General features: G+C 38.1%; 1 protein-coding gene across 4 annotated transcripts in view; it reads left to right on the top strand.

Annotated features, from left to right (window-relative positions):
• The window catches only part of LOC127444916 (transmembrane 9 superfamily member 2-like), a 32,722-nt gene that overhangs the window by 7,097 nt on the left and 1,214 nt on the right, over positions 1–24,411 (top strand). For 2 of the 4 annotated variants that reach the window (XM_051704576.1, XM_051704578.1), the window contains 16 exons: positions 3,369–3,462; positions 3,594–3,721; positions 3,844–3,973; positions 5,790–5,917; positions 9,448–9,559; positions 10,644–10,931; positions 12,284–12,363; positions 12,635–12,743; positions 13,442–13,574; positions 17,365–17,484; positions 19,058–19,115; positions 20,907–21,066; positions 21,233–21,384; positions 21,540–21,651; positions 21,838–22,009; positions 24,169–24,411. The exon at positions 24,169–24,411 is cut by the window's right edge and continues 1,214 nt beyond it. In XM_051704576.1, coding sequence (XP_051560536.1) covers positions 3,369–3,462; positions 3,594–3,721; positions 3,844–3,973; positions 5,790–5,917; positions 9,448–9,559; positions 10,644–10,931; positions 12,284–12,363; positions 12,635–12,743; positions 13,442–13,574; positions 17,365–17,484; positions 19,058–19,115; positions 20,907–21,066; positions 21,233–21,384; positions 21,540–21,651; positions 21,838–22,009; positions 24,169–24,236 — 2,044 coding nt within the window. In that variant the 3' untranslated portion in view covers positions 24,237–24,411. The remainder of the gene's footprint in view (positions 1–3,368; positions 3,463–3,593; positions 3,722–3,843; positions 3,974–5,789; positions 5,918–9,447; positions 9,560–10,643; positions 10,932–12,283; positions 12,364–12,634; positions 12,744–13,441; positions 13,575–17,364; positions 17,485–19,057; positions 19,116–20,906; positions 21,067–21,232; positions 21,385–21,539; positions 21,652–21,837; positions 22,010–24,168) is intronic. The other 2 variants (XM_051704577.1, XM_051704579.1) reach the window with 2 other exon arrangements.

Raw genomic sequence — 24,411 nt, forward strand, 5'->3', positions numbered from 1 at the left:
TGTGCATGACATGAGTAATTTTTCCAACAATTGTTTACAGACAGATTGTTTCACTTTTAATTGACTATCACAATTCCAGGGGGTCAGAAGTTTACATACACCAAGTTAACTGTGCCATTAAGCAGCTTGGAAAATCCCAGAAAATGATGTCAAGCCTTAAGACAATTAGCCAATTAGCTTCTGATAGGAGGTGTACTGAATTGGAGGTGTATCTGTGGATGTATTTTAAGGCCTACCTTCAAACTCAGTGCCTCTTTGCTTGACATCATGGGAAAATAAAAAGAAATCAGCCAAGACCTCAGAAAAAAATTTGGACCTCTGCATGTCTGGTTCATCCTTGGGAGCAATTTCTGAACGCCTGAAGGTACCACGTTCATCTGTACAAACAATAGTACGCAAGTATGAACGCCATGGGACCACGCAGCCATCATACCACTCGGGAAGGAGAAGCATTCTGTCTCCTAGAGATTAATGTAGCATGGTGTGAAAAGTGCAAATCAATCCCAGAACAATAGCAAAGGACCTTTTTTTTTTTTTATTCATCACACATTATATGTTTGCACATATACAGTGAAATTATTATTATTTTTTTTTCACATATCCCAGCTAAGCTGGGATCAGTGTGCAGGGTCAGCCATGATACGGCGCCCCTGGAACAGATAGGGTCAAGGGCCCAACAGTGGCATCTTGGCAGTGCTGGGGCTTGAACCCCCAGCCTTCAGATCAGTAACCCAGAGCCTTAACCTGAGCTACCACTGCCCCCACTTCACCACTGGACCTTGTGAAGATTCTGGAGGAAACGGGCAGACAAGTATCTATATCCACAGTAAAACTAGTCCTATATCGACATAACCTGAAAAGCTGCTCAGCAAGGAAGAAGCCACTGCTCCAAAACCGCCATAAAAAAGCCAGACTGCAGTTTGCAAGTGCACATGGGGACAAAGATCTTACTTTTTGGAGAAATGTCCTCTGGTCTGATGAAACAAAAATTGAACTCTTTGGCCATAATGACCATCATTATGTTTGGAAGAAAAAGGGTGAGGCTTGCAAGCCGAAGAACACCATCCCAACCGTGACGCATGGGGGTAGCAGCATCATGTTGTGGGGGTGCTTTGCTGCAGGAGGGACTGGTGCACTTCGCAAAATAGATAGTATCATGAGGGAGGAAAATTATGTGGATATATTAAAGCAACATCTCAAGACATCAGCCAGGAAGTTAAAGCTCGGTCTCAAATGGGTCTTCCAAATGGACAATGACCCCAAGCATACCTCCAAAGTTGTGAGCAGATGGCTTAAGGACAACAAAGTCAAGGTATTGGAGTGGCCATCACAAAGCCCTGACCTCAATCCGATATAATTTTGGCAGAACTGAAAAAGCATGTGCGGGGAAAGAGGCCTACATACCTGACTCAGTTAGACCAGTTCTGTCTGGAGGAATGGGCCAAAATTCCAGCAACTTATTGTGAGAAGCTTGTGGAAGGCTACCCAAAACGTTTGACCCCAGTTAAACAATTTAAAGGCAATGCTACCAAATACTAGCAAAGTGTATGTAAACTTCTTACCCACTGGGAATGTGATGAAAGAAATAAAAGCTGAAATAAATCATTCTCTCTATTATTCTGACTTTTCACATTCTTAAAATAAAGTAGTGATCCTAACTGACCTAAGACAGGGAATGTTTTCTACAATTAAATGTCAGGAATTGTGAAAAATTGAGTTTAAATTTATTTGGCTAAGGTGTATGTAAACTTTTGACTTCAACTGTAGGCTAATAATATATCGCGCTTGCACATTCCCCATGGATAATGCATAAACTTGACATAGATTTCTATAATTATATCCAATTGTATCTACTGATTTGGATTAAAACGTCCCATAAATACTTACCAATATAAATTGTTCAACACTTTTTTCTTTATATAAAATTGGAGTGGTGTGAATATTAACTAAAGAAGTTTACAGATGTTTAAAGTAAATTTATTAAAAGTAATATAGTAAATAAACATGTTAAGAAAATGCAATCATTTATTTTCATTTTGTAAGCTCTATTTATTTAATTCAGGGAATAATGCTTTCATATTGCTGAAGTGTTACACTTTTCTCCAAGTATTTTCTGCTTATTAAAACTTTTTATATAAAATGAAAAGAAGAAAAAACATTGAAAGAGTAGAGTGAGCACAAATGTTGCTATGGTGCAGACGCGGAGCAGGTTTCTTTCCAAGTGAATTGGGGAGCGAGAGAGGAGTGGACTTTCTATTCTGGCCGTTGTAATAGCAGTCACACTATATGACTGCAATGCTAAATTTCTGACACAGCAAGAACTTCGTCGGAGGTTAAAATTAATCGCTAAGGCTGTTAATTGGCCGTCGGTGAACATGTCACACTGAACGTTGTAAGATTGCCAATTTTGCCCTACGACGACAGAAATCCTTTAGGATTCCCAAAATTTGTCTCAAACAGCAGAATCGTGGCCAAAATCGTACAGTGTGCACTGGGCTTAAGTCTATCCCTCACAGCTTTGTTGTCATTCCCATTAAAAATCAAAGATTGCGCTAGCGTGAATAAGGTCTATTCTGTTTGGTGTATACGCACTTCAGCTTTAAAGTAGCACCGGTATTTAGGCAACCGTTTGCCTTGGACAGCGGTCAGATATACAACTTTGTGGTCATTATTCAAAAGAATTTGACTGCTCAATGGCGCGATTGACCAATCAAAATCAAGTATTCCAGAGAGCCGTGTAGTAATAAGCTATCATGTTATTTAGAATAAAAGAAATGGCTCATCTTGCAACATCTTAGTTGTAAACTGTAAATCCACATTATGGGGATACAAAAAACATCTGTTGCCCTTGATTGTTTGTTGTTCATGTTTAATGTATGTGTTCAGAATCAGTTAAACTCGCTATCAAATGACAGTCAACCATAGGCTACTGTATAGAAAATAGGACATATCTATATTTACCTGAGTGTGCTATTAATGGCAGTTTCCAGAACACTTTTTTTCAAGGTTAGATTGATTGCAACAGGCAATAAAGGGAGACATAAAGGAGTGACAAAGGTTTTACAATCAGTGTAAACGTGTGTCAGATCACCTGCAGTGATAAAGTATTAAAGAATAAACCCATCTCTGAAGAGCTCTTTGGGAGTTCCTCCATTGTAAACAATTTGGGTTAATCAGTCATGCCTTGCAAGTGGATATTTTTTTAATAAGTTTTTATTGGTTTATGAGGGTAGATTCTGTAATCTTAGAACATATGTGTAAGGCACATTCCTTGTGTGAGTGGTTTTGATGGTTTGGTGTGACCTGAAAGCTTTTTACAATCTAGTACCCTTTTTCCCCCTTACCTTTTCTTTTCTTTACTCTAACAGGTTTGATTTTTGCGCTGATCAGGCTGAGAAACGTCCATCTGAGAACTTGGGTCAGGTGCTGTTTGGAGAGAGAATTGAGCCGTCCCCATATAAGGTACATCTCACATACACTAATGATCTAACTCTTTGTCCTCTTTGCTGATTATGGCACATTGCACTAACAGGATTCTATTTATCATAGCTTTTTAATTCAGTATCCTGAGCTTGTTTTTTTTCCCCTTCTAGTTTTCCTTCAAGAATAACGAGGAGTGCAAGAGTGTGTGCGTTAAACCTTACAACACAGAAAAATCAGAGGATAAAGCAAAACTGGACTTCCTTAAGAAGGGCATGCTCCTTAATTACCAACACCACTGGTGAGGCACTTACTCAGTCATCCAACTGCAAAAACACAGTGTCTCATCACTTTTATTTGCTCTAAAGGTATGTGTACTACAATTAGTGTTGTACCCTGTGTGATGTAAACTGTTTCTCTCAGGATTGTTGATAATATGCCAGTGACCTGGTGTTATGATGTGGAGGACAATCAGAAGTTCTGTAATCCTGGCTTCCCCATTGGCTGCTACGTCACAGAGACAGGGCGGGCCAAAGATGCCTGTGTGGTCAATGTGAGTAAAACGAACACTTCAAAACCGTTAAGCAATTGTTCACTCAAAAATGAAAATTCTGTTACTATTTACTTCTTATTGTTCCAAACCCATGACTTTGTTTTATTTTGCAAAACACAAAAGGAGATATTTTAAGGAATGTTGTGATCGCTAATTTATATAATCGCAGTTGATTTTGTCTCACTTTAAAGATCTTTAAAGCTTTAAATTTATGTCTTTATTAACAAATTTTTTTTAATTTAGGTCTTAATCAAATCATTGATTACTCATGTATACTGAGCCCTAAGGGGACGATATGGTTATTTCACGATTTGCTCGATATATGATAAGAGGTTCACGATTCGATATAACACTTATATTACACTTAAATTACAAAATATTACAGATTTTTTTTTTTACATTATAATTTCTCACAAAAATTATTTAATACACAATATAAATGCTCAAAGTTTAAATAATAAGAGTTGCGCATATACTTTTCTCTATAAGAAAAGATCACAAACAAATAAGCTTTCAAAAATAGTGAGGTACATTCAGGCTGATCGGGTGCAGAACAAGCAATAGCACTGAACAAAACCGGTCCTGAAAAAATATGTGAAAGTGAATATTTTATTTTTTATTCTTTTGTTTGTCATCATTATTATAATAACATTTTCACTTTGTTAAAAAAAATAAAATAGAAAAAATAATACATTCTATTAATTAATATTATGGTATATATAATAGTTATATGAGCCATCACTGTTTGAAATAATGTGTACAATTTACAAACATTTATTTCATATTTGTATAAGAAACATTAAAAAAGTACTGTCACTTTAAGAGATTCAACGTGGATTTCACTGTTCCGGCTCAGCGAACATCAAGGAGAATCTCTGTTTCTTTAGTGCATCCATGCTGTGTAAGATTAAAATTAATGTTTCTTTTTATCTGACTGTAAAGAACAGAAAGGATGTTAAGACACATTTTTCAGTGAAAGTGGAGTGCACCTCATCTTTGATGGGCACACATTATATGGAGGAAACGATCCGTTTTAACCTCAAGCTCTTTTCATCAAAACAAGGTGATTGTCCATGTATTCCAGTACTTACATTTCTAAAATCTAAATTCAAGCACTTCAAGGTCTTTGTAAACCCTGTAAACAGTGTAGAAAAAATGTAGAAGAGAGATTATGATGTTTGACGGGTAATTTCATTTATGATCACATGGACAGAAAATAAGGTTTCTTTTTTTGCGATTATATCAAAATTCTATATCGTCCCATCCCTACTGAGCCCAAATCAATTATGGTGTCATGTCAATAACATCAAATGTCATTGGTTCTTGTGTTGTCATGATTAAACATCATGTCATCATTTCACAAGAAAAAATTATATTTAATGTTATTTACATGTCGATGTACTTGATTTGGGCATTTGATTTGATCAATTATTTAATTTATAGAGAATAATATGTTAAATTCCAGGCTGTTCATCATATAAAGTGACTATGCCTTCAGAAGACTTGGATTAAGATGCACAAGTCTCGTGGACTACTTTCATGACACTTTTGGGTGCTTTTTTTAAGCTTTAAAGTGAGGCACTATCCACTGCTATTGTATGGAATTCAGCGATCGCCACATATTTTAAAATACATCCTTTTATATTCTGCAGAAAAAAGGAAGTCATAAGGGTTTGGAACAACATGAGGGTGAGTGAGTAATGAGAGAATTATTATTTTTGTGTGAACTATTCCTTTAAACAAAGCCTTTTCATAAGTCATAAACTGCATGTTATGCTGAACACAGCTGATTGTTCGAGCATAATTTTTCATGCAGGCTGACTTCAATGACAAAGACACCTTCTACATCTTCAACCACATGGACATCACAATCTTCTACCATGTGGTGGAGAACCAGGCTGCTGGTGGTGCCAGACTGGTCGCGGCTAAATTAGAGCCTAAAAGGTATTTCAGGCACTATAAATGCTTGTTTACTTTCAACAGGAGTGATCCCAAAACCTTCTAGCTGTATGAAGGAATATAGAGCAGATTGTTGTTTTACTGATCTTTAGCCCAAAGTTTCAGACTGTTTATTTATCCTTACATTCGCAAACATTGATCTAAACAACGTTTAAACTGAACATGACTCCAGCTCCATGTAGCAAATAACCAATCCCAGGTAAACAAGTCTCAAGAGGGAGTGGCAGACAAGCAGCCCAACCAATAAACAGCCAACAGAAAAAGGCACAATTTAGCCAGCATGACTATGTGGGTATTTGATATGAAATGTCAAGCAGTGACAGGAATAGAACTATTTTAAACTCTATATATAAACAGTATATTCTGTGTGTATGTATATGTGTGTGTATAATATATATATATATATATATATATATATATATATATATATATATATATATATATATATATATATATATATATATATATATATATATACACACACACACACACACACACACACACACACACACAGTGCATCTGGAAAGTATTCACAGCGCTTCACTTTTTCCACATTTTGTTATGTTACAGCCTTATTCCAAAATGGATTAAATTAATTATTTTCCTCAAAATTCTACAAACAATACCCCATAATGACAGCATGAAGGAAGTTTGTTTGAAATCTTTGCAAATTTATAAAAAAAAAAAATAAATAAAAAAAAAACACATGTACATACGTATTCACAGCCTTTGCTCAATACGTTGTTGAAGCACCTTTGGCACCAATTACAGCCTCAAGTCTTTTTGAGTATGATGCTACAAGCTTGGCACACCTATTTTTGGGCAGTTTCTCCCATTCTTCTTTGCAGGACCTCTCAAGCTCCATCAGGATGGATGGGGAGCGTCGGTGCACAGCCATTTTCAGATCTCTCCAGAGATGTTCAATCGGGTTCAAGTCTGGGCTCTGGCTGGGCCACTCAAGGACATACACAGAGTTGTCCCATAGCCACTCCTTTGTTATCTTGGCTGTGTGCTTAGGGTCGTTGTCCCGTTGGAAGATGAACCTTCACTCTAGTCTGAGGTCCAGAGCGCTCTGGAGCAGGTTTTCATCAAGGATGTCTCTGTACATTGCTGCATTCATCTTTCCCTCAATCCTGACTAGTCTCCCAGTTCCTTCCACTGAAAAACATCCCTACAGCATGATGCTGCCACCACCATGCTTCACTGTAGGGATGGTATTGGCCAGGTGATGAGCGGTGCCTGGTTTCCTCCAGACATGACGCTTGCCATTCAGACCAAAGAGTTCAATCTTTGTTTCATCAGACCAGAGAATTTTACTGAGGAGTGGCTTCCGTCTGGCCACTCTACCATACAGGCCTGATTGGTGGAGTGCTGCAGAGATGGTTGCTCTTCTGGAAGGTTCTCCTCTCTCCACAGAGAAACGCTGGAGCTCTGTCAGAGTGACCATCGGGTTCTTGGTCACCTCCCTGACTAAGGCCCTTCTCCCCCGATCGCTCAGTTTAGCCGGGCGGCCAGCTCTAGGAAGAGCCCTGGTGGTTCCAAACTTCTTCCATTTATGGATGATGGAGGCCACTGTGCTCATTGGGACCTTCAATGCTGCAGACATTTTTCTGTACCCTTCCCCAGATCTGTGCCTCGATACAATCCTGTCTCGGAGGTCTCCAGACAATTCCTTAGACTTCATGGCTTGGTTTGTGCTCTGACATGCACTGTTAACTGTGGGACCTTATATAGACAGGTGTGTGCCTTTCCAAATCATGTCCAGTCAACTGAATTTACCACAGGTGGACTCCAAACAAGTTGTAGAAACATCTCAAGGATGATCGGTGGAAACAGGATGCACCTGAGCTCAATTTTGAGTGTCATGGCAAAGGCTGTGAATACTTATGTACATGTGATTTTTTTTTTTTTTTATTGATTTTTTTTTTTTATTTTGTTTTTGTTTTTTTTTTAATTTTTTTTTTTTTTTAATAAATTTGCAAAGATTTCAAACAAACTTCTTTCACGTTGTCATTATGGGGTATTGTTTGTAGAATTTTAAGGAAAATAATGAATTTAATCCATTTTGGAATAAGACTGTAACATAACAAAATGTGGAAAAAGTGAAGCGCTGTGAATACTTTCCGGATGCACTGTATATGCATCAGATTGTGAGATCTTTTATATTAATTGATTTATGTTAATCTGATATTAATTGAGAGACTATATGGAACATTTTAACTTTTAAAAATGCTTTTGTCATATAGCAGGTCCGTTTTAAAATGAACTACTGAATGCAAAACGATGATTGCTAATGGTGGAAAACTGACCATTCGCAACAAGTAAAATTTATTTTTACTTAGTTTTGATGTTGAAAAAAGATTGACGTTTATTGCCATTTGTCCATTTATAGGTACTGTGACGCTAAAGGGATAGTTCACCCAAAAATGAAAGTGAATGGAGATTTCTGTTTTGAAGCTCCAAAAATCACAGACAGTCAGCATAAATGTCATCTACAAGACTCCAGCGGTTACATTAATGTCTTCTAAAGCGACACAATCACTTTTGGTGCGAAAAAAGATCCATATTTAAGTACTTTTTAACTATAATCCAATGCGAGGGTAAGCTTTACGAGAGGGTGGAGTCCAAGCGGTCTCCGTGTGACGTAATCCGTTGCCATGATTCAGAAGTAATGTCATGTTCTCCACTCTGTTGGGTCATCCAGGATAAGCACACAAATGCACCATTGTGAGTAAAGAAACCGATAAATACAGATCTAATCCAAAACCAACCAAAATACTGTACAGCGTTCCACCTCACTTGCAAACAGTGCTGCTCTTCCAGCTGTGATGCATGTGCCTCATTTCTCACATGTTTCAAATGCCAGTACGATTACGCCACACGTGTGTACTGCCACTGACCGGATGCATGATGTAGAGTTTAAAAAAGTACTTAAATATTTATCTTTTTTGCACCAAAAGCGATTGTGTCTCTTTAGAAGACATTAACCGCTGGAGTCATATGGATAACGTTTATGCTGACTGTCTGTGATTTTTGGAGCTTGAATAGAGAAATCTGCATTCACTTGCATTTTAAAGATGTACAGAGCGAAGATATTTTTCTATTTTTCTTCAAATGTGTTCTGGTGAAGAAAGAAAGTCATACACACCTGGGATATCATGAGAGAATTAAATTTTTTTGGTGAACTATCCCTTTAATTGTGAAAAGCAACAATAGCTAAGTATAATTCTCAAATTGACTACCATCAAACCGACCGTGGCCCGTAGTCAATTTTATTTATCTGTTTTCAGAGACTAACGCTGTCACAAAGACAGGTGTGATATTTAATGCCACCTATTTGAATGATACATTTTAGGAAATAAGGCAATTTTCTGTGTCATTTCATTAAAAAAATCACTTACTGCACCTTTAATGTCACATGTTAGTTTTGAACTTGGCAAACAGAATATGCATGAGAGAATATTGGTATTCATATATAAATGTGGACTTTCTTTGATGTTTTTGTCTGTTTAAAGTTATAAGCATGGTAATGTGGAAAAACCAGACTGCACAGGGCCTCCCATGAGCCTGAGCAACAAGTTTACTGGAGAGATCAAGATTCCCTATACTTACTCAGTCAAGTTTGTGGTCAGTCCCCTTTAACTGGCTTTTCTTTCTTTTGTGTTTTTTCCCCTGAAATGTTAAGGTATAAGAAACACTTAAAAAAAGCAATAGCACTAAGCATTTAAGAACATATAGAGTATATAATATATTTTATATTCAAGATTGTATTCATTAACATTATCTAACTACATTAATTGACACGAACTAAGAATGAACAGTACTTTTAAAGCACTTATAGTTGAAGTCAGAAGTTTACATACACCTTAGACAAATACATTTAAACTCAGCTTTTCACAATTCCTGACATTTAATCGTATAAAACATTCCCTGTCTTCGGTCAGTTAGGATCACTATTTTAAGAATGTGAAATGTCAGAATAATATTAAAGAGAATAATTTATTTCAGCTTTTATTTTTTTCATCACATTCCCAGTGGGTCAGAAGTTTACATACACTGTTAGAATTTGGTAGCATTGCCTTTAAATTGTTTAACTTGGGTCAAGCCTTCCACAAGCTTCTCACAATAAGTTGCTGGAATTTTGGCCCATTTCTCCAGACAGAACTGGTGTAACTGCATCAGGTTTGTAGACCTCCTTGCTCGCACATGCTTTCAGTTCTGCCCACAAAGAACCCATTTGCAACCGAGCTCTAACTTCCTGGCTGACGTCTTGAGATGTTGCTTCAATATATCCACATAATTTTCCTTCATCATGATGCCATCTATTTTGTGAAGTGCACCAGTCTCTCCTGCAGCAAAGAACCCCCACAACATGATGCTGCCACCCCCATGCTTCACAGTTGGGATGGTGTTCTCCGGCTTGCAAGCCTCACCCTTTTTCCTCCAAACATAATGATGGTCATTATGGCCAAACAGTTCAGTTTTTGTTTCATTAGACCAGAGGACATTTCTCCAAAAAGTAAGATCTTTGTCCCCATGTGCACTTGCAAACTGTAGTCTGGCTTTTTTATGGTGGTTTTGGAGCAGTGGCTTCTTCCTTGCTGAGCAGCCTTTCGGGTTATTTTGATATATGACTCATTTTACTGTGTGTGTGTGTGTGTGTGTGTGTAATATATATATATATATATACTTGTCTACCTGTTTCCTCCAGCATCTTCACAAGGTCCTTTGCTGTTGTTCTGGGATTGATTTGCACTTTTTGCATCAAAAAGGAGACAGAATGCATCTCCTTCCTGAGCAGTATGATGGCTGCGTGGTCCCATGGTGTTTATACTTGCGTACTATTGTTTATACAGATGAACGTGGTACCTTCAGGTTTTTGGAAATTTCTCCAAAGGATGAACCAGATTTGTGGATGTCCACAATTTGTTTTCTGAGGTCTTGGCTGATTTCTTTTGATTTTCCCATGATGTCAAGCAAAGAGGCACTGAGTTTGAAGGTAGGCCTTAAAACACATCCACAGGTACATCTCCAATTCAGTACACCTCCTATCAGAAGATAATTGTCTAAAGACTTGACACAATATTCTGGAATTTTCCAAGCTGCTTAAAGGCACTTAAAGGAACTTGGGGTATGTAAACTTCTGACCCACTGGAATTGTGATATAGTTAATTAAAAGTGAAACAATCTGTCTGTAAACAGTTGTTGGAAAAATTACTTGTGTTATGCACAAAGTAGATGTCCTAAACGACTTGCCAAAACTATAGTTTGCTAATATTAAATCTGTGAAGTGGATAAAAAATTTGTTTTAATGACTTCACCCTAAGTGTATGTAAACTTCTGACTTCAACTGTAGTATCTTAGTTAATTGTAATTTAAACAAATGTATTAATTTTTAAAATCAACAGTTTGTTTGTTTACATTAGCTAATGTATTATGAACTAGCATGAAGTAACAACGAACAGTTTTATTTTTGTACATTAACATTAACCAAGATTAATAAATATTCAAATAATACATTGTTCATTGCTAGTTCTTAAAGGGTTAGTTCACCCAGAAATGATTTTCACCCTCATGCCATCCCAGATGTGTATGACTTTCTTCTACAGAACACAAAGATTTTTAGAAGAATATTTCAGCTCTTTAGGTCCAGTGAATGGTGGCCAGAAATTTGAAGGACTAAAAAGCATATAAAGGCAGCATATAAGTAATCCAGATGACTCCAGTGGTTTAATCCATGCCTTCAGAAGTGATATGATAGGTGTGGGTGAGAAACAGATCAATATTATAGTTGGGTTTTTTTTTACTATAAATCTCCACTTTCGCGTTCACATACTTTTGTTTTTGGTGACTTGCATTCTTCGTTCATATCACCACCTACTGGGCAGGGAGGAGAATTTATAGTACAAAAAGGACTTAAATATTGATCTGTTTCTCATCAACACGTATCATATCGCTTCAGAAGACATTGATTAAACCACTGAAGTCATATGGATTACTTTTATGCTGCCTTTTTGTTCTTTTTGTAACTTCAAAGTTCTGGCCACCATTTACTTGCATTATATGGACCTACAGAGCTGAGATATTCTAATAAAAAAAAATATTTGTGTTCAGCAGAATTAAGAAAGTCATACATATCTGGGATGGCATGAGGGTGAGTAAATTATTTTATTTTTGGGTGAACTATCCCTTTAATAACTAATGGGTTTACTAATGTTTAAAAATACAACTGTATGCCTTTTATGTTGATGTGCAGTGTTCCACTTTCCACAAGGAGACATACTTGTATAATGTCATGTTTAAAATGGGTTATTACTGCTGAAGATCTCAACTGTTTCTTACTGTTTTTAGGAGGATAAAACAATTCGCTGGGCTTCTCGATGGGATTATATTCTTGAGTCTATGCCACACACCAACATTCAGTGGTTCAGGTGAGAGCATGTTTGACACACAGTGAATGGCCCTGTCCCAAATTGCTAACGTGCTCACACGTATCCATGAAGTGATTCAGAAGGATGCTCAAAAGTGCTTCCATTGTAGCTGCAATGCTGTCCTTTAGCACAGCCTTTGTTTAGGATTCTTGTGAGTTTTGAAAGCACATTTTACCAAATTTTGGGATTGTATGGGCTGGAATCCTAACAAACCCATTCTGTTTTCTAGCTTATAAAACTCACACTCAGATGCTTTGTTCTCTTTCTTCAGTATCATGAACTCTCTGGTGATCGTGCTCTTCCTCTCAGGGATGGTTGCTATGATCATGCTCCGAACGCTTCATAAAGACATCGCCCGATACAACCAGATGGACTCAGTGGTGAGTTCAGCCCTGCATTCACATGTCATTGTCTGGTGTAAATGATCATTCCTCTTGTATAACCTATTGTGTTTGTGTGTGTTTTTAGTAGAGCACTGTTTTTGTCTGCCATATAATAGGCCATGTTTATGGTTTGCATGTATGTATGAGTGCATATTACTCGGTGTGTTTGGTTGGTTAGTTAACGAGCGTAACTTAAAGAATGTGTGTTAATGTATGTGTCACTCCTGTTTATGTGGTCTGCATCATCTCCTGCCAACAATGAGGGTCACACAGATTAAGACTGACAAGAGCACAGAGCTGCCTTCACCTTTGACATGGTTATCCTTATATACACACACATTTCCCATTCTGATCTCATCATCTCCTGGTATACTTGTCCCCACCTCCTCTTGATCTCTCTTATCCTAATGCTGGGTTCAAGGTCTAGCACGGTCACGTGATACACACAGCTGTTACGTTTACATGTTCTCTCTTTTCCTCTCTTGCCCCGTGGTCCCTCCTCCCGCCACATACATCAGCCTCATTAAGGGCAAAATGAGAGTGACAAAGTGTATCATTGCTCTGAGCAGCATCCAGCATCTTTCCTTTGATCTCTGTTAGCTGTAATTGGGCTTTAGACCTAAACCCACGCCAGACAGGGTTCCGTTAGCTCCTGCTATTGTTAAAGCCTTACTTTTCCACTCCATTTTTTCCAGGAGGATGCTCAGGAGGAATTCGGCTGGAAGCTTGTTCACGGAGATGTCTTCAGGCCTCCCAGGAAAGGCATGTTGCTGTCTGTCTTCCTGGGCTCTGGGACACAGATCTCCATCATGACCTTTGTTACACTCTGTACGTTTTTGGGGTTTGCAATTCCTGAGCAATAACATCAAAATCAAGCACTAATGGGTAGAACGAGTTAAAGTTTTTCATCATAGACAAGACTGTCCTCAAAACTGTCTTTTGTTAATATTGACCACATTTCAGCTCTTAGAATAGCACAGGGTTCCTGACTAACAGGGTTCCTTCCAAGTTCTAACCATCTGAGAGACTATAAAAACAGTATGTGGGACAATTAAAGATAAATAATAATGATGATAAGAATATGTACCTGACTTTTCTATAACTCTTTTGAAGAGTGTTGGAACTGAGAATGATTTTCAAGATGTAAAGGAATAGTTCACTAAAAATGCTAATTCGGTCATAATTTACTCACTCTCGTGTCATTCCAAACCCAGATGACTTTCTTATGCGGAACTCCAAAGGAAATATTTTAATGTATATCTTGGTCTTTCTTTTAAAAAAAAAAAATTAGTGGATAGCATCTCATTTTAAAGTTATAAAATGACCCCCAAGTATCAAAAGTGGCCCATGCAACTCGTGCATCATATTTCAAGTGTTAAGGCATGCGATAGGTTTTGGTGAGAAACAATGCACAATTTAAAGGGTTAGTTCACCCAAAAATAAAAATCCTTTCATGATTTACTTACCTTTTAAGCCATACCAGATGTGTTTGACTTTCCTTCTTCAGCAGAACCGAAGTGAATATTTTTATAAGCAGATGTCAGCTCAGTTTGTCCATACAATGCATGTAAATGGGTGTCATCAGTCTGCTGGCCGTTTGACAGTCCAAAATGCATATTTAGGCAGCATAAAAGTAATCCACACGACTCTAGTCGATCAGGTAATGTCTTCTGAAGCAAATTGATAGGTTTGTGTAAAAAATAATTCGATAATTAAAACTTTATTAACTTCAAAAAATCGCTTCCTGCCAGCAGTCGACGCATCAGTGACGTAAGCACTATGGCGCGTTCACAAGAGAAGTCGGAAGCGCACGCTTAGTTTTTATACAACAGAGGAACGAACGTCACGCGAAAGTTAGTTCATTTCAAACAGCTATACAGTGCTGGGCGGATGCAATAACTTAAAGTTAAAACGTTTTAATTATCAATTTGTTTCTTACACATACCTTTCGATTTGCTTCAGAAGACATTAATTGATCGACTGGAGTCGTGTGGATTACTTTTATGCTGCCTAAATTTGCCTTTTGGACCATCAAACAGCCAGCAGACTGATGACACCCATTTACATGCATTGTATGGACAAACTGAGCTGAAATCTGCTTATAAAAATCTTCACTTTGGTTCTGCTGAAGAAGGAAAGTTAAACACATCTGGGATGGCTTAAAGGTAAGTAAATCACGAGAGAATTTTCATTTTAGGGTGAACTAAACCTTTAAGTAGTTTTTCAGTGAAAATCTTGATGTCCGTTGCCCATTTATGAGTGGATGAGAGATATTTATTCACCCTTGTGGCACTTGTGTTGTTGAAAAATGACTTCTATTTCAGGTTGTTTCTCACCAAAACCTATTGTATGCTTTCAGACGACTTGGAAAATGACGCACGAGTCGCATGGACTAATAATGGATACTTTTGCAATTGTATTGAAAAGATACATAGATGTATTAGTTAAAACATATTCTTTTGTGTTCTGCCTATGAAAGAAGGTAATTCGGGATTGGAAAGGTACGAGTTTGTCATTTATGACAGAATTTTCATTTATAGGTGAACTATTCCGTAAACGGTTCTTAAATGTCTGCATTCTCCGACCGATGTACTCTGTCCACAGGCACAGTGATTTGTCCAATTCAATGTCAGGTGATCGCCTCCAGATCTCCTTATGGCCCCGCACCTTGTTAATGTAATTGTCGTGCAGGACCATTGTTAGTTATTTGTTTTATTGGTTTCTGTGTCGCTCTTTTACCAATGGCATAACTACACTTCTAACTACAGATTTGTGTTTTAAAAGTGCAGTTGAAGTCAGAAGTGTACATACACCTAAGCCAAATACATTTAAACTCAGTTTTTCACAAGTCCTAACATTTAATTGAAGAAAAACATTGCCTGTCTTATGTCAGTTAGGATTACTACTTTATTTTAAGAATTTGAAATGTCAGGATAATTGTAGAGAGAATAATTTATTTCAGCTTTTATTTCTTTCATCACATTCCCAGTGGGTAAGAAGTTTACATACATTTGTTAGTATTTGGTAGCATTGCCTTAGCAAACCTTTTGGGTAGCCTTCCACAAACTTCTCACAATAAGTTGCTGGAATTTTGGCCCATTCCTCCAGGCAGAACTGTTGTAACTGAGTTAGGTTTGTAGGCCTCCTTGCTCGCACATGCTTTTTCAGTTCTGCCCACAAATTTTCTATCGGATTGAGGTCAGGGCTTTGTGATGGTCACTCCAGTACCTTGACTTTGTTGTCCTCAAGCTATTTTGCCACAACTTTGGAGGTAAGCTTGGGGTCATTGGCCATTTGGAATACCCATTTGCGACTGAGCTTTAACTTCCTGGCTGATGTCTTGAGATGTTGCTTTAATATACCCACAATTTTCCTTCCTCATGATGCCATCTATTTTGTGAAGTGCACCAGTCCTTCCTGCAGCAACGCTCCCCCACAACATGATGCTGCCACCCCCATGCTTCACGGTTGGGATGGTGTTCTTCGGCTTGCAAGCCTCACCCTTTTTCCTCCAAACATAACAGTGGTCATTGTGGCCAAACAGTTCAATTTTTGTTTCATCAGACCAGAGGACATTTCTCCAGATAGTAAGATCTTTGTCCCCATGTGGACTTGCAAACTGTAGTTTGGCTTTTTTATGATGGTTTTGGAGCAGTGGCTTCTTCCTTGCGGAGCAGCCTTTCAGGTTATGTCGATATAGGACTAGTTTTATTGTGGATATAGATACTTGTCTACTTGTTTCCTCCAGCATCTTCACAAGGTCCTTTGCTGCTGTTCTGGGATTGATTTGAACTTTTCGCACCAAACTACGCTCTCTCTAGGAGACAGAATGCGTCCTCTTCCTGAGTAGTATGATGGCTGTGTGGTCCCATGGTTTTTAAACTTGCGTACTGTTGTTTGTACAGATGAACGTGGTACCTTCTGGCGTTTGGAAATTGCTCCCAAGGATGATCCAGACTTGTAGAGGTCCACAATTTGTTTTTGTTTTTGAGGTCTTGGCTGATTTCTTTTGATATTCCCATGATGTCGAGCAAAGAGGCACAGAGTTTGAAGGTAGGCCTTAAAATACATACACAGGTACACCTCCAATTCAGTACACCACCTATCAGTAGCTAATTGGTTAATTGTCTAAAAGCTTGACAGTCATTTTCTAGAATTTTCCAAGCTGCTTAAAGGCACAGTTAACTTGGTGTATGTAAACTTCTGACCCACTGGAATTGTGATATAGTCAATTAAAAGTGAAACAATCTGTCTGTAAACAAATGCTGGAAAAATGACTCATTTTATGCACAAAGTAGATGTCCTAAATAAATGTCAAAACTATAGTTTGCTAATATGAAATCTGTAGAGTGGTTCAAAAATGAGTTTTAATGACTTAAACCTAAGTGTATGTAAACTTCTGGCTTCAACTGTGTATATAGTCTCAATATATATATTTTTTTTTCTGTGAAATAAGCAGCATATTTGAGTCAAGAAGCTTTTATATTTTTTAAGCTAAATTTTGTTGCGGTTGTTTAATCTCCACCTCAAACCTTTGAAGTTGTATGTAATCATGCTCAAAACACTTGAACTGCAACCCTGAACTTGACGAGACCCATCTCCCCCCCCCCTCCTGTAGTTTTTGCGTGTTTGGGCTTCCTGTCTCCTGCTAATCGCGGAGCTCTGATGACATGTGCGGTGGTGCTGTGGGTGCTGCTGGGTACTCCAGCTGGTTACGTGGCCGCTCGCTACTACAAATGTAAGTGTGCACCAGGGGTTCCACCTTTCACCTCTGATCTTCACTCCATTAGGACTGTCTGCAGTTCGTTATATTTAATAAGTGTCAAAAGAGCCCTCTACACAAACAGGCAGGCATACACACCCCTGCTGCTTTTTTGCTTTAGTTGTGTTCCACGGCTTGTGCAGAAAACAATGAGAGCTCGCTCTCTTTTATCCAACCTGCCATGTCCTGCTATGATATCCATTGTAGATCCATCTGCTGAGCGCTATAGCCCCCTCTGATCTCCTTTTTGCCTGTTCTTCCACTAAACTGTTTTTCAAAAACATTTAGATCATGAGTCTGTATTAACTGTGCAGGTTAGCTCTGTGTGCTTATCCGTTTGTGGAAGTGAAGATGCCAAGATGAGGAGTGACATACAGAAAAAAACAAGTTAGACCTGCTTCTGACTGGAGCACATGTTGTATTGTACTATACTGTCTATCCACCACAATGCATGTGTGCTATTATCTTTGGTGGGATAATTATAGATACAGTCAGGCCTGAAGCAGCCTTTAGATTTTGCCTGTGATGCCTTCCTGTATAGTCAGTCGCAATTTAATACACTGTAAAATAAGTTTAAATGTTACATCTGAGAGATGTAATTTATATATAGTAAAGATTTAAATATTACTAAAACTAAAAGGTCCCACAGATTTTTGCCTCTGCTTCAGATATATGTTTGAAGATAAGAAATTGCGTTCTTTTAACACTATATGTAATGAAAAACGTGATTTAAAAAAAAACCCGCTTTAATGTCCCAAGTTAGTTTAGAAGATAGGCTGTAAATAGACTAAAATAGGTGCTTATGAGAAAAATAGTTGCTAGTTTTGCCAGAGTTTGTGAGGTTAATGGAATCGTGTCTTAATAAAAGGGGTTTGCAAAAAATCACAAATGTCCTGTCTCGTGACTTCAGTTTGCAAATACTTTGAGCACATCTGTATATATTACTCTTTATTTACAGGGTTATATATCTTAATATTTTACTTTATCTTACTGCATCTGGATGGACCAACTCAACACAATTCCTTATATCACAGACAGGAATGTTGACCAGACACACACAGCCGCAATCATGTTTCGCAAATGCTCATCTTACTTGCATGTACATACATGAGTGTTGGAAAGCAGCTGCCAACAAGACGTGTGTATCTTTGTGTTATATCAATTATGCTGTTATTTGGTGTTATCGATACTGTAGAAAGACAGAGATCATTAAAGGAATATTCCAGGTTCAATACAAGTTAAGCTAAATTGACAGCATTTGTGGCATAATATTGATTACTACAAAAATTTTGTTTAACTTGCCCCTCCTTTTCTTAAAAAAAACAAAACAAAAAAAAAGTAAAAATTTGGGTTACAGTGAGACACTTACAATGGAAGTGAATGGCAACAAATCGCGAAACGTCTGTTATTCAACAGATAACACTACTATTACATTACTGCAATCTTTTTTTAACTTTGTTGTTTAGTACTCAAATTTGTATCCTTGATGTGAGGTCAACTAATTGAGCTCTCTCTCTCTCTTTCTCTGTCTGTCTGTCTGTCTGTCCAGCTTTCGGTGGGGAGAAGTGGAAGACCAATGTGCTGTTGACAGCATTTCTGTGTCCAGGGTGGGTAAATGGTAGATTTATGCCATTTTTGCTTAATTTTGAACTTTTAGAAGATTAAAGACTAGAGAAAGTAAAGTACTTGTGTCTTTTACTTTGACATGTACAGTTGAAGTCAGAAGTTTACATACACTTAGGGTGAAGTCATTAAAACTCATTTTTTAACCACTCCACAGTTTTCATATTAGCAAACTATAGTTTTTGCAAGTCGTTTAGGACATCTACTTTGTGCATGACACAAGTAATTTATCCAACAGTTGTTCACAGACAGATTGTTTCACTTTTAATTGACTATATCACAATTCCAGTGGGTCAGAAGTTTACATTCACTAAGTTAACTGTGCCTTTAAGTAGCTTGGAAAATTCCAGAAAATTATGTGAAGCCTTTAGGCAATTAGCCAATTAGCCTCTGATAGGCTAATTGGAGTCAGTTGGAGGTGTACCTGTGGATGTATTTTAAGGCCTACCTTCAAACTCAGTGCCTCTTTGATTGACATCATGGGGAAATCAAAGGAAATCAGCCAAGACCTCAGAAACAAAAATTGTGGACCTCCACAAGTCTGGTTCATACTTGGGAGCATTTTCCAAATGTCTTAATGTATACATTTATCTGTACAAACAATAGTACGCAAGTATAAACACCATGGGCCCACGCAACCATCATACCGCTCAGGAAGGAGATGCATTCTGTCTCCTAGAGATGAATGTAGTTTGGTGCGAAAAGTGCAAAGCAATCCCAGAACAACAGCAAAGGACCTTGTGAAGATGCTGGAGGAAACGGGTAGACAAGTATCTAAATCCACAGTAAAACGAGTCCTATATTGACATAACCTGAAAGGCTGCTCAGCAAGGAAGAAGCCACTGCTCCAAAACTGCCATAAAAAAAAAAGCCAGACTACAGTTTGCAAGTGCAAATGAGGACAAAGATCTTACTTTTTGGAGAAATTTTCTCTGGTCTGATGAAACAAAAATTGAACTGCTTGGCCATAATGACCATCGTTATGTTTGGAGGAAAAAGGGTGAGGCTTGCAAGCCGAAGAACACCATCCTAACCATGAAGCATGGGGGTGGCAGCATCATGTTTTGGGGGAGCTTTGCTGCAGGAGTGACTGGTGCACTTCACAAAATAGATGGCATCATGAGGAAGGAAATTATGTGAATATATTGAAGCAACATCTCAAGACATCAGCCAGGAAGTTAAAGCTCAATGGTTCTTCCTAATGAACAATGACCCCCAAGCATACCTCCAAAGTTGTGGCAAAATGGCTTAAGGACAACAAAGTCAAGGTATTGGAGTGGCCATCACAAAGCCCTGACCTCAATCCAATAAAAAATTTGTGGGCAGAACTGAAAAAGCATGTGCGAGCAAGGAGGCCTACAAACCTGACTCAGTTACACCAGTTCTGTCTGGAGGAATGGGTCAAAATTCCAGCAACTTATTGTGAGAAGCTTGTGGAAGGCTACCCAAAACGTTTGACCCAAGTTAAACAATTTAAAGGCAATGCTACCAAATAATAACAAAGTGTATGTAAACTTCTTACCCACTGGGAATGTGATGAAAGAAATAAAAGCTGAAATATCATTTTCTCTGCTATTATTCTGACATTTCACATTCTTAAAATAAAATGGTGATCCTAACTAACATAAGACAGGCAATGTTTTCTACGATTAAATGTCAGGACTTGTGAAAAACTGAGCTTAAATGTATTTGGCTAAGTTGTATGTAAACTTTTGACTTCAACTGTAGCTTGAGTAATTGTAGCCTGTTCATGTGTTAATTTGTGTGCTTTTCAGGGTGGTGTTTGCTGATTTTTTTGTAATGAATCTGATTTTGTGGGGTGAGGGGTCTTCAGCTGCCATGCCCTTTGGCACTCTGGTGGCCATCCTGGCTCTGTGGTTCTGTATCTCCGTGCCCCTGACCTTTATTGGAGCATACTTCGGCTTCAAGAGGAGCGTAAGCTTCATTTACTGTTAAAATCTCTTACCAAGAACTTCTAATTTATTTTTTTACCTTTTTCTTCTCATCACACCATCAGAATCAAACTCTCTCAGTTATCCGTATTACATTCTGTTAATAAATATTGATCTGTTTTTAATCTGTCATTTCTGTGTCACTTCAGGGGATTGAACATCCAGTGCGGACCAATCAGATCCCCAGACAAATTCCAGATCAGTCTTTCTACACTAAACCTCTTCCTGGCATCATCATGGGTGGAATCCTGCCATTCGGCTGCATCTTCATCCAGCTCTTCTTCATCCTCAACAGCATCTGGTCAGTGCCAATGTCTAAAACAGTTTTCTAGTTTTTAATACATTTTCATGAATACCAAACCATGAAAATCATCTCATTTACATATAGCCTTTAGTTCCTGGCCTTTACAAAACCCCTTTTAACATGTTGATGTTACTTTTGAAATGCTGTTGCAGGTCTCATCAGATGTACTATATGTTTGGGTTTCTCTTCTTGGTCTTCATCATCCTGGTCATCACCTGCTCTGAGGCCACTATCCTCCTATGCTACTTCCACCTGTGTGCTGAGGTGACAACACACACGTCGTGCTCTTTGAAAATTCATATTTACTTTTTCTTATATTCACTTTGTTTACCATTGTGTTTGCATTCTCTGTCTGTAATCTCCAGAAATGACCAATAAACTACTTTGACATAATATGGGTAATAGTTTTGTATTTATTAATTTGTTTTTGTTGTATGTCTTGTCTTTTAGGATTATCACTGGCAGTGGCGTTCCTTCCTGACCAGTGGATTCACAGCCGTCTATTTCCTGGTCTACGCTATCCATTACTTCTTCTCAAAGCTACAGATCAGTGGACTGGCCAGCACTATCCTTTACTTCGGCTACACCATGATCATGGCCCTCATCTTCTTCCTCTTCACAGGTACATGTGTGTTTAAGCATTTAGAGGAATAGAGAGATCTGTGTTTGTGGAAGTTTTTGTCTTGGTGCATTCAGGGGTCTTTAAATATGCATTTTATCATGAAACCTCATCAAATACTTGCTCTTTACTGCTGCTAAATGGAGTGAAAAAGGACACACTAACATGGGCTTGGAAGTAGGGCTGGGTGACATGGCAAAAAATTAAATAATTCAAGATTTTAATTTTTATTTATTTACAATTCATGATCACGATTTGATTTTTCAACTTTTAAATGTACTCAACTAAAATGTTACTCCAACATGATTTAAATAACATGTTCTTATTTAGAATGCAAGGCAACCTGGTTAGAGAAATCAAAGTTCTTTTCATTATAGGAAACATAGGTCTGCAAGAAAAATAGTATAAAATAAGAAAACTGCAAAGTACTTCTTACACAATGTAGGTATTCATTTTTGTTTAAACAAAGTCTATCTAGAAGGTTAACTAGAAATCAATATCTAGAAACTATCAATTTTATCTAGAAAGTACTCACTGTGTATCAAACAATTTGTTTGCCTAATCATAAACCCCTGCAGATTGTGTCCAGATAACAGAAAATTTTGAATGTAGACAAGTTTTTTTTCCAGTTTAGATTGGGAAATTAACTTGGATGTGAAAAAAATGTACATGGAAAAATGAAAGAAAAAATACTCTTGTGTAACTTGCTGAGTTTGACCTCTTAGACATAGGTATGTTAGGTAACATCCAGTGAGCGGCAGTTCTACAGTCACACACCTTGTTGATGAGAGAGGTCAACGGAGAATGGCCAGACTGGTTTGAGCTGACAGAAAGGCTACAGTAACTCAGATAAGGCTACAACAGTAGAAGTCAATGTCGGGTTCCACTTCTGTCAGCCAAGAACAGAAAGCTGAGGCTGCAGTGGGCACAGGCTCACCAAAACTGGACAGTTAAAGACTGGAAAAACATAGCCTGGTCTGATGAATCTTGATTTCTGCTGAGGTACACAGATGGTAGACCCACTGCAGCCTCTGCTTTTATGTTCTTGGCTGACAGAAGTGGAACCCGACGTGGTCTTCTACTGTTGTAGCCCATCCGCCTAAAGGTTTGACGTGTTGTGCATTCTGAGATGCTATTCTGCTCACTATATTTGTACAGAGGGCTTAGCCGAATTACCGTAACCTTTCTATCAGCTCGAACCAGTCTGGCCATTCTTCGTTGACCTCTCATCAACTAAGTGTTTCCGTCCTTAGAACTGCTGCTCACTGGATGTTTTTTGTTTTTGCACCATTCTAAGGAAATTCTAGAGACTGTTGTGTGTGAAATCGCAGGAGATCAGCAGTTACAGAAATACTCAAACTAGCCCATCTGGCACCAAAATCATGCCACGGTCTAGATCACTGAGACCACATTTTTCCCAATTCTGATGGTTGATGTGAACATTATTGCATTGCTCTGCTGCCACACGATTGGCTGATCGCATGAATAAGTACGCGTACAGGTTTACCTAATAAAGTGGTGAGTTTATATGGCATCCTTGCCTTTTGTATCACCTTTTTTAATAAACATCTTTGATTTGTTTTCTTCACTAAATATTTATATATATATATATATCGGTATAAATACCAAAAATGTGGTGGTGTCTCCAACAAAGCATCACACTCATCATCAGTGCTACAGATTGTGGAGAAATCAGTTTTCTTTTTCGATTTGCTTGTTAGAAAATTCATTTGTAAACTTGTTCTCACCAGTGATGGGTGGAGGGCAGACCAGCTCAGCCACCTACCGTACAGGTGTAAAATCGCTTGTTGATTAGCACCACCTGTTGTAAAGGCGTGAATGTGTTAACAGCGAACATTCGTGCCGCTTTCGATGTGAAAGGGCCATTTGTCGCCTATTCGCCTCTCATAAGGGCCATTCGTCGCCTATTCGCCTCTTATAATCGCATCGCCTTTGGTGTGCAAAGGCCTTTAGACTGGGTAACCATTGTAGAAGCCTCAGCGAAGCATGTAAGAAAATGTCTCAATACTGAATTCTAGGCCTGCAGCATAATTTTGGATGCAAGGCGGCTGATAATATTGTACATCAGAAAATATTGCGTAGTGATGTGTTGAGTTTTAATTGAGTTTTAGTAATTTGGAGTTTTTCTGTTTTGCTTCCAGGTACAATTGGATTCTTCGCCTGCTTTTGGTTTGTCACTAAGATATATAGTGTAGTGAAAGTGGATTAAATTAAACCAATCTAGGATGAGACCGAACTCTTCTCCGGCCAATGTGTGATCCCAGAGGGGAGGGACCAGAGCGCTGTTCAACTTAATTTGTTGCCACGGCGACCCTGCTTTACACCAACAACTCTAAATCAACACTACAAATTCCATTTACTTTGCTGTGTACATATGTGGTAGA

This window comes from Myxocyprinus asiaticus, chromosome 8 (assembly GCF_019703515.2).
Source record: "Myxocyprinus asiaticus isolate MX2 ecotype Aquarium Trade chromosome 8, UBuf_Myxa_2, whole genome shotgun sequence".
NCBI lineage: Eukaryota > Metazoa > Chordata > Actinopteri > Cypriniformes > Catostomidae > Myxocyprinus > Myxocyprinus asiaticus.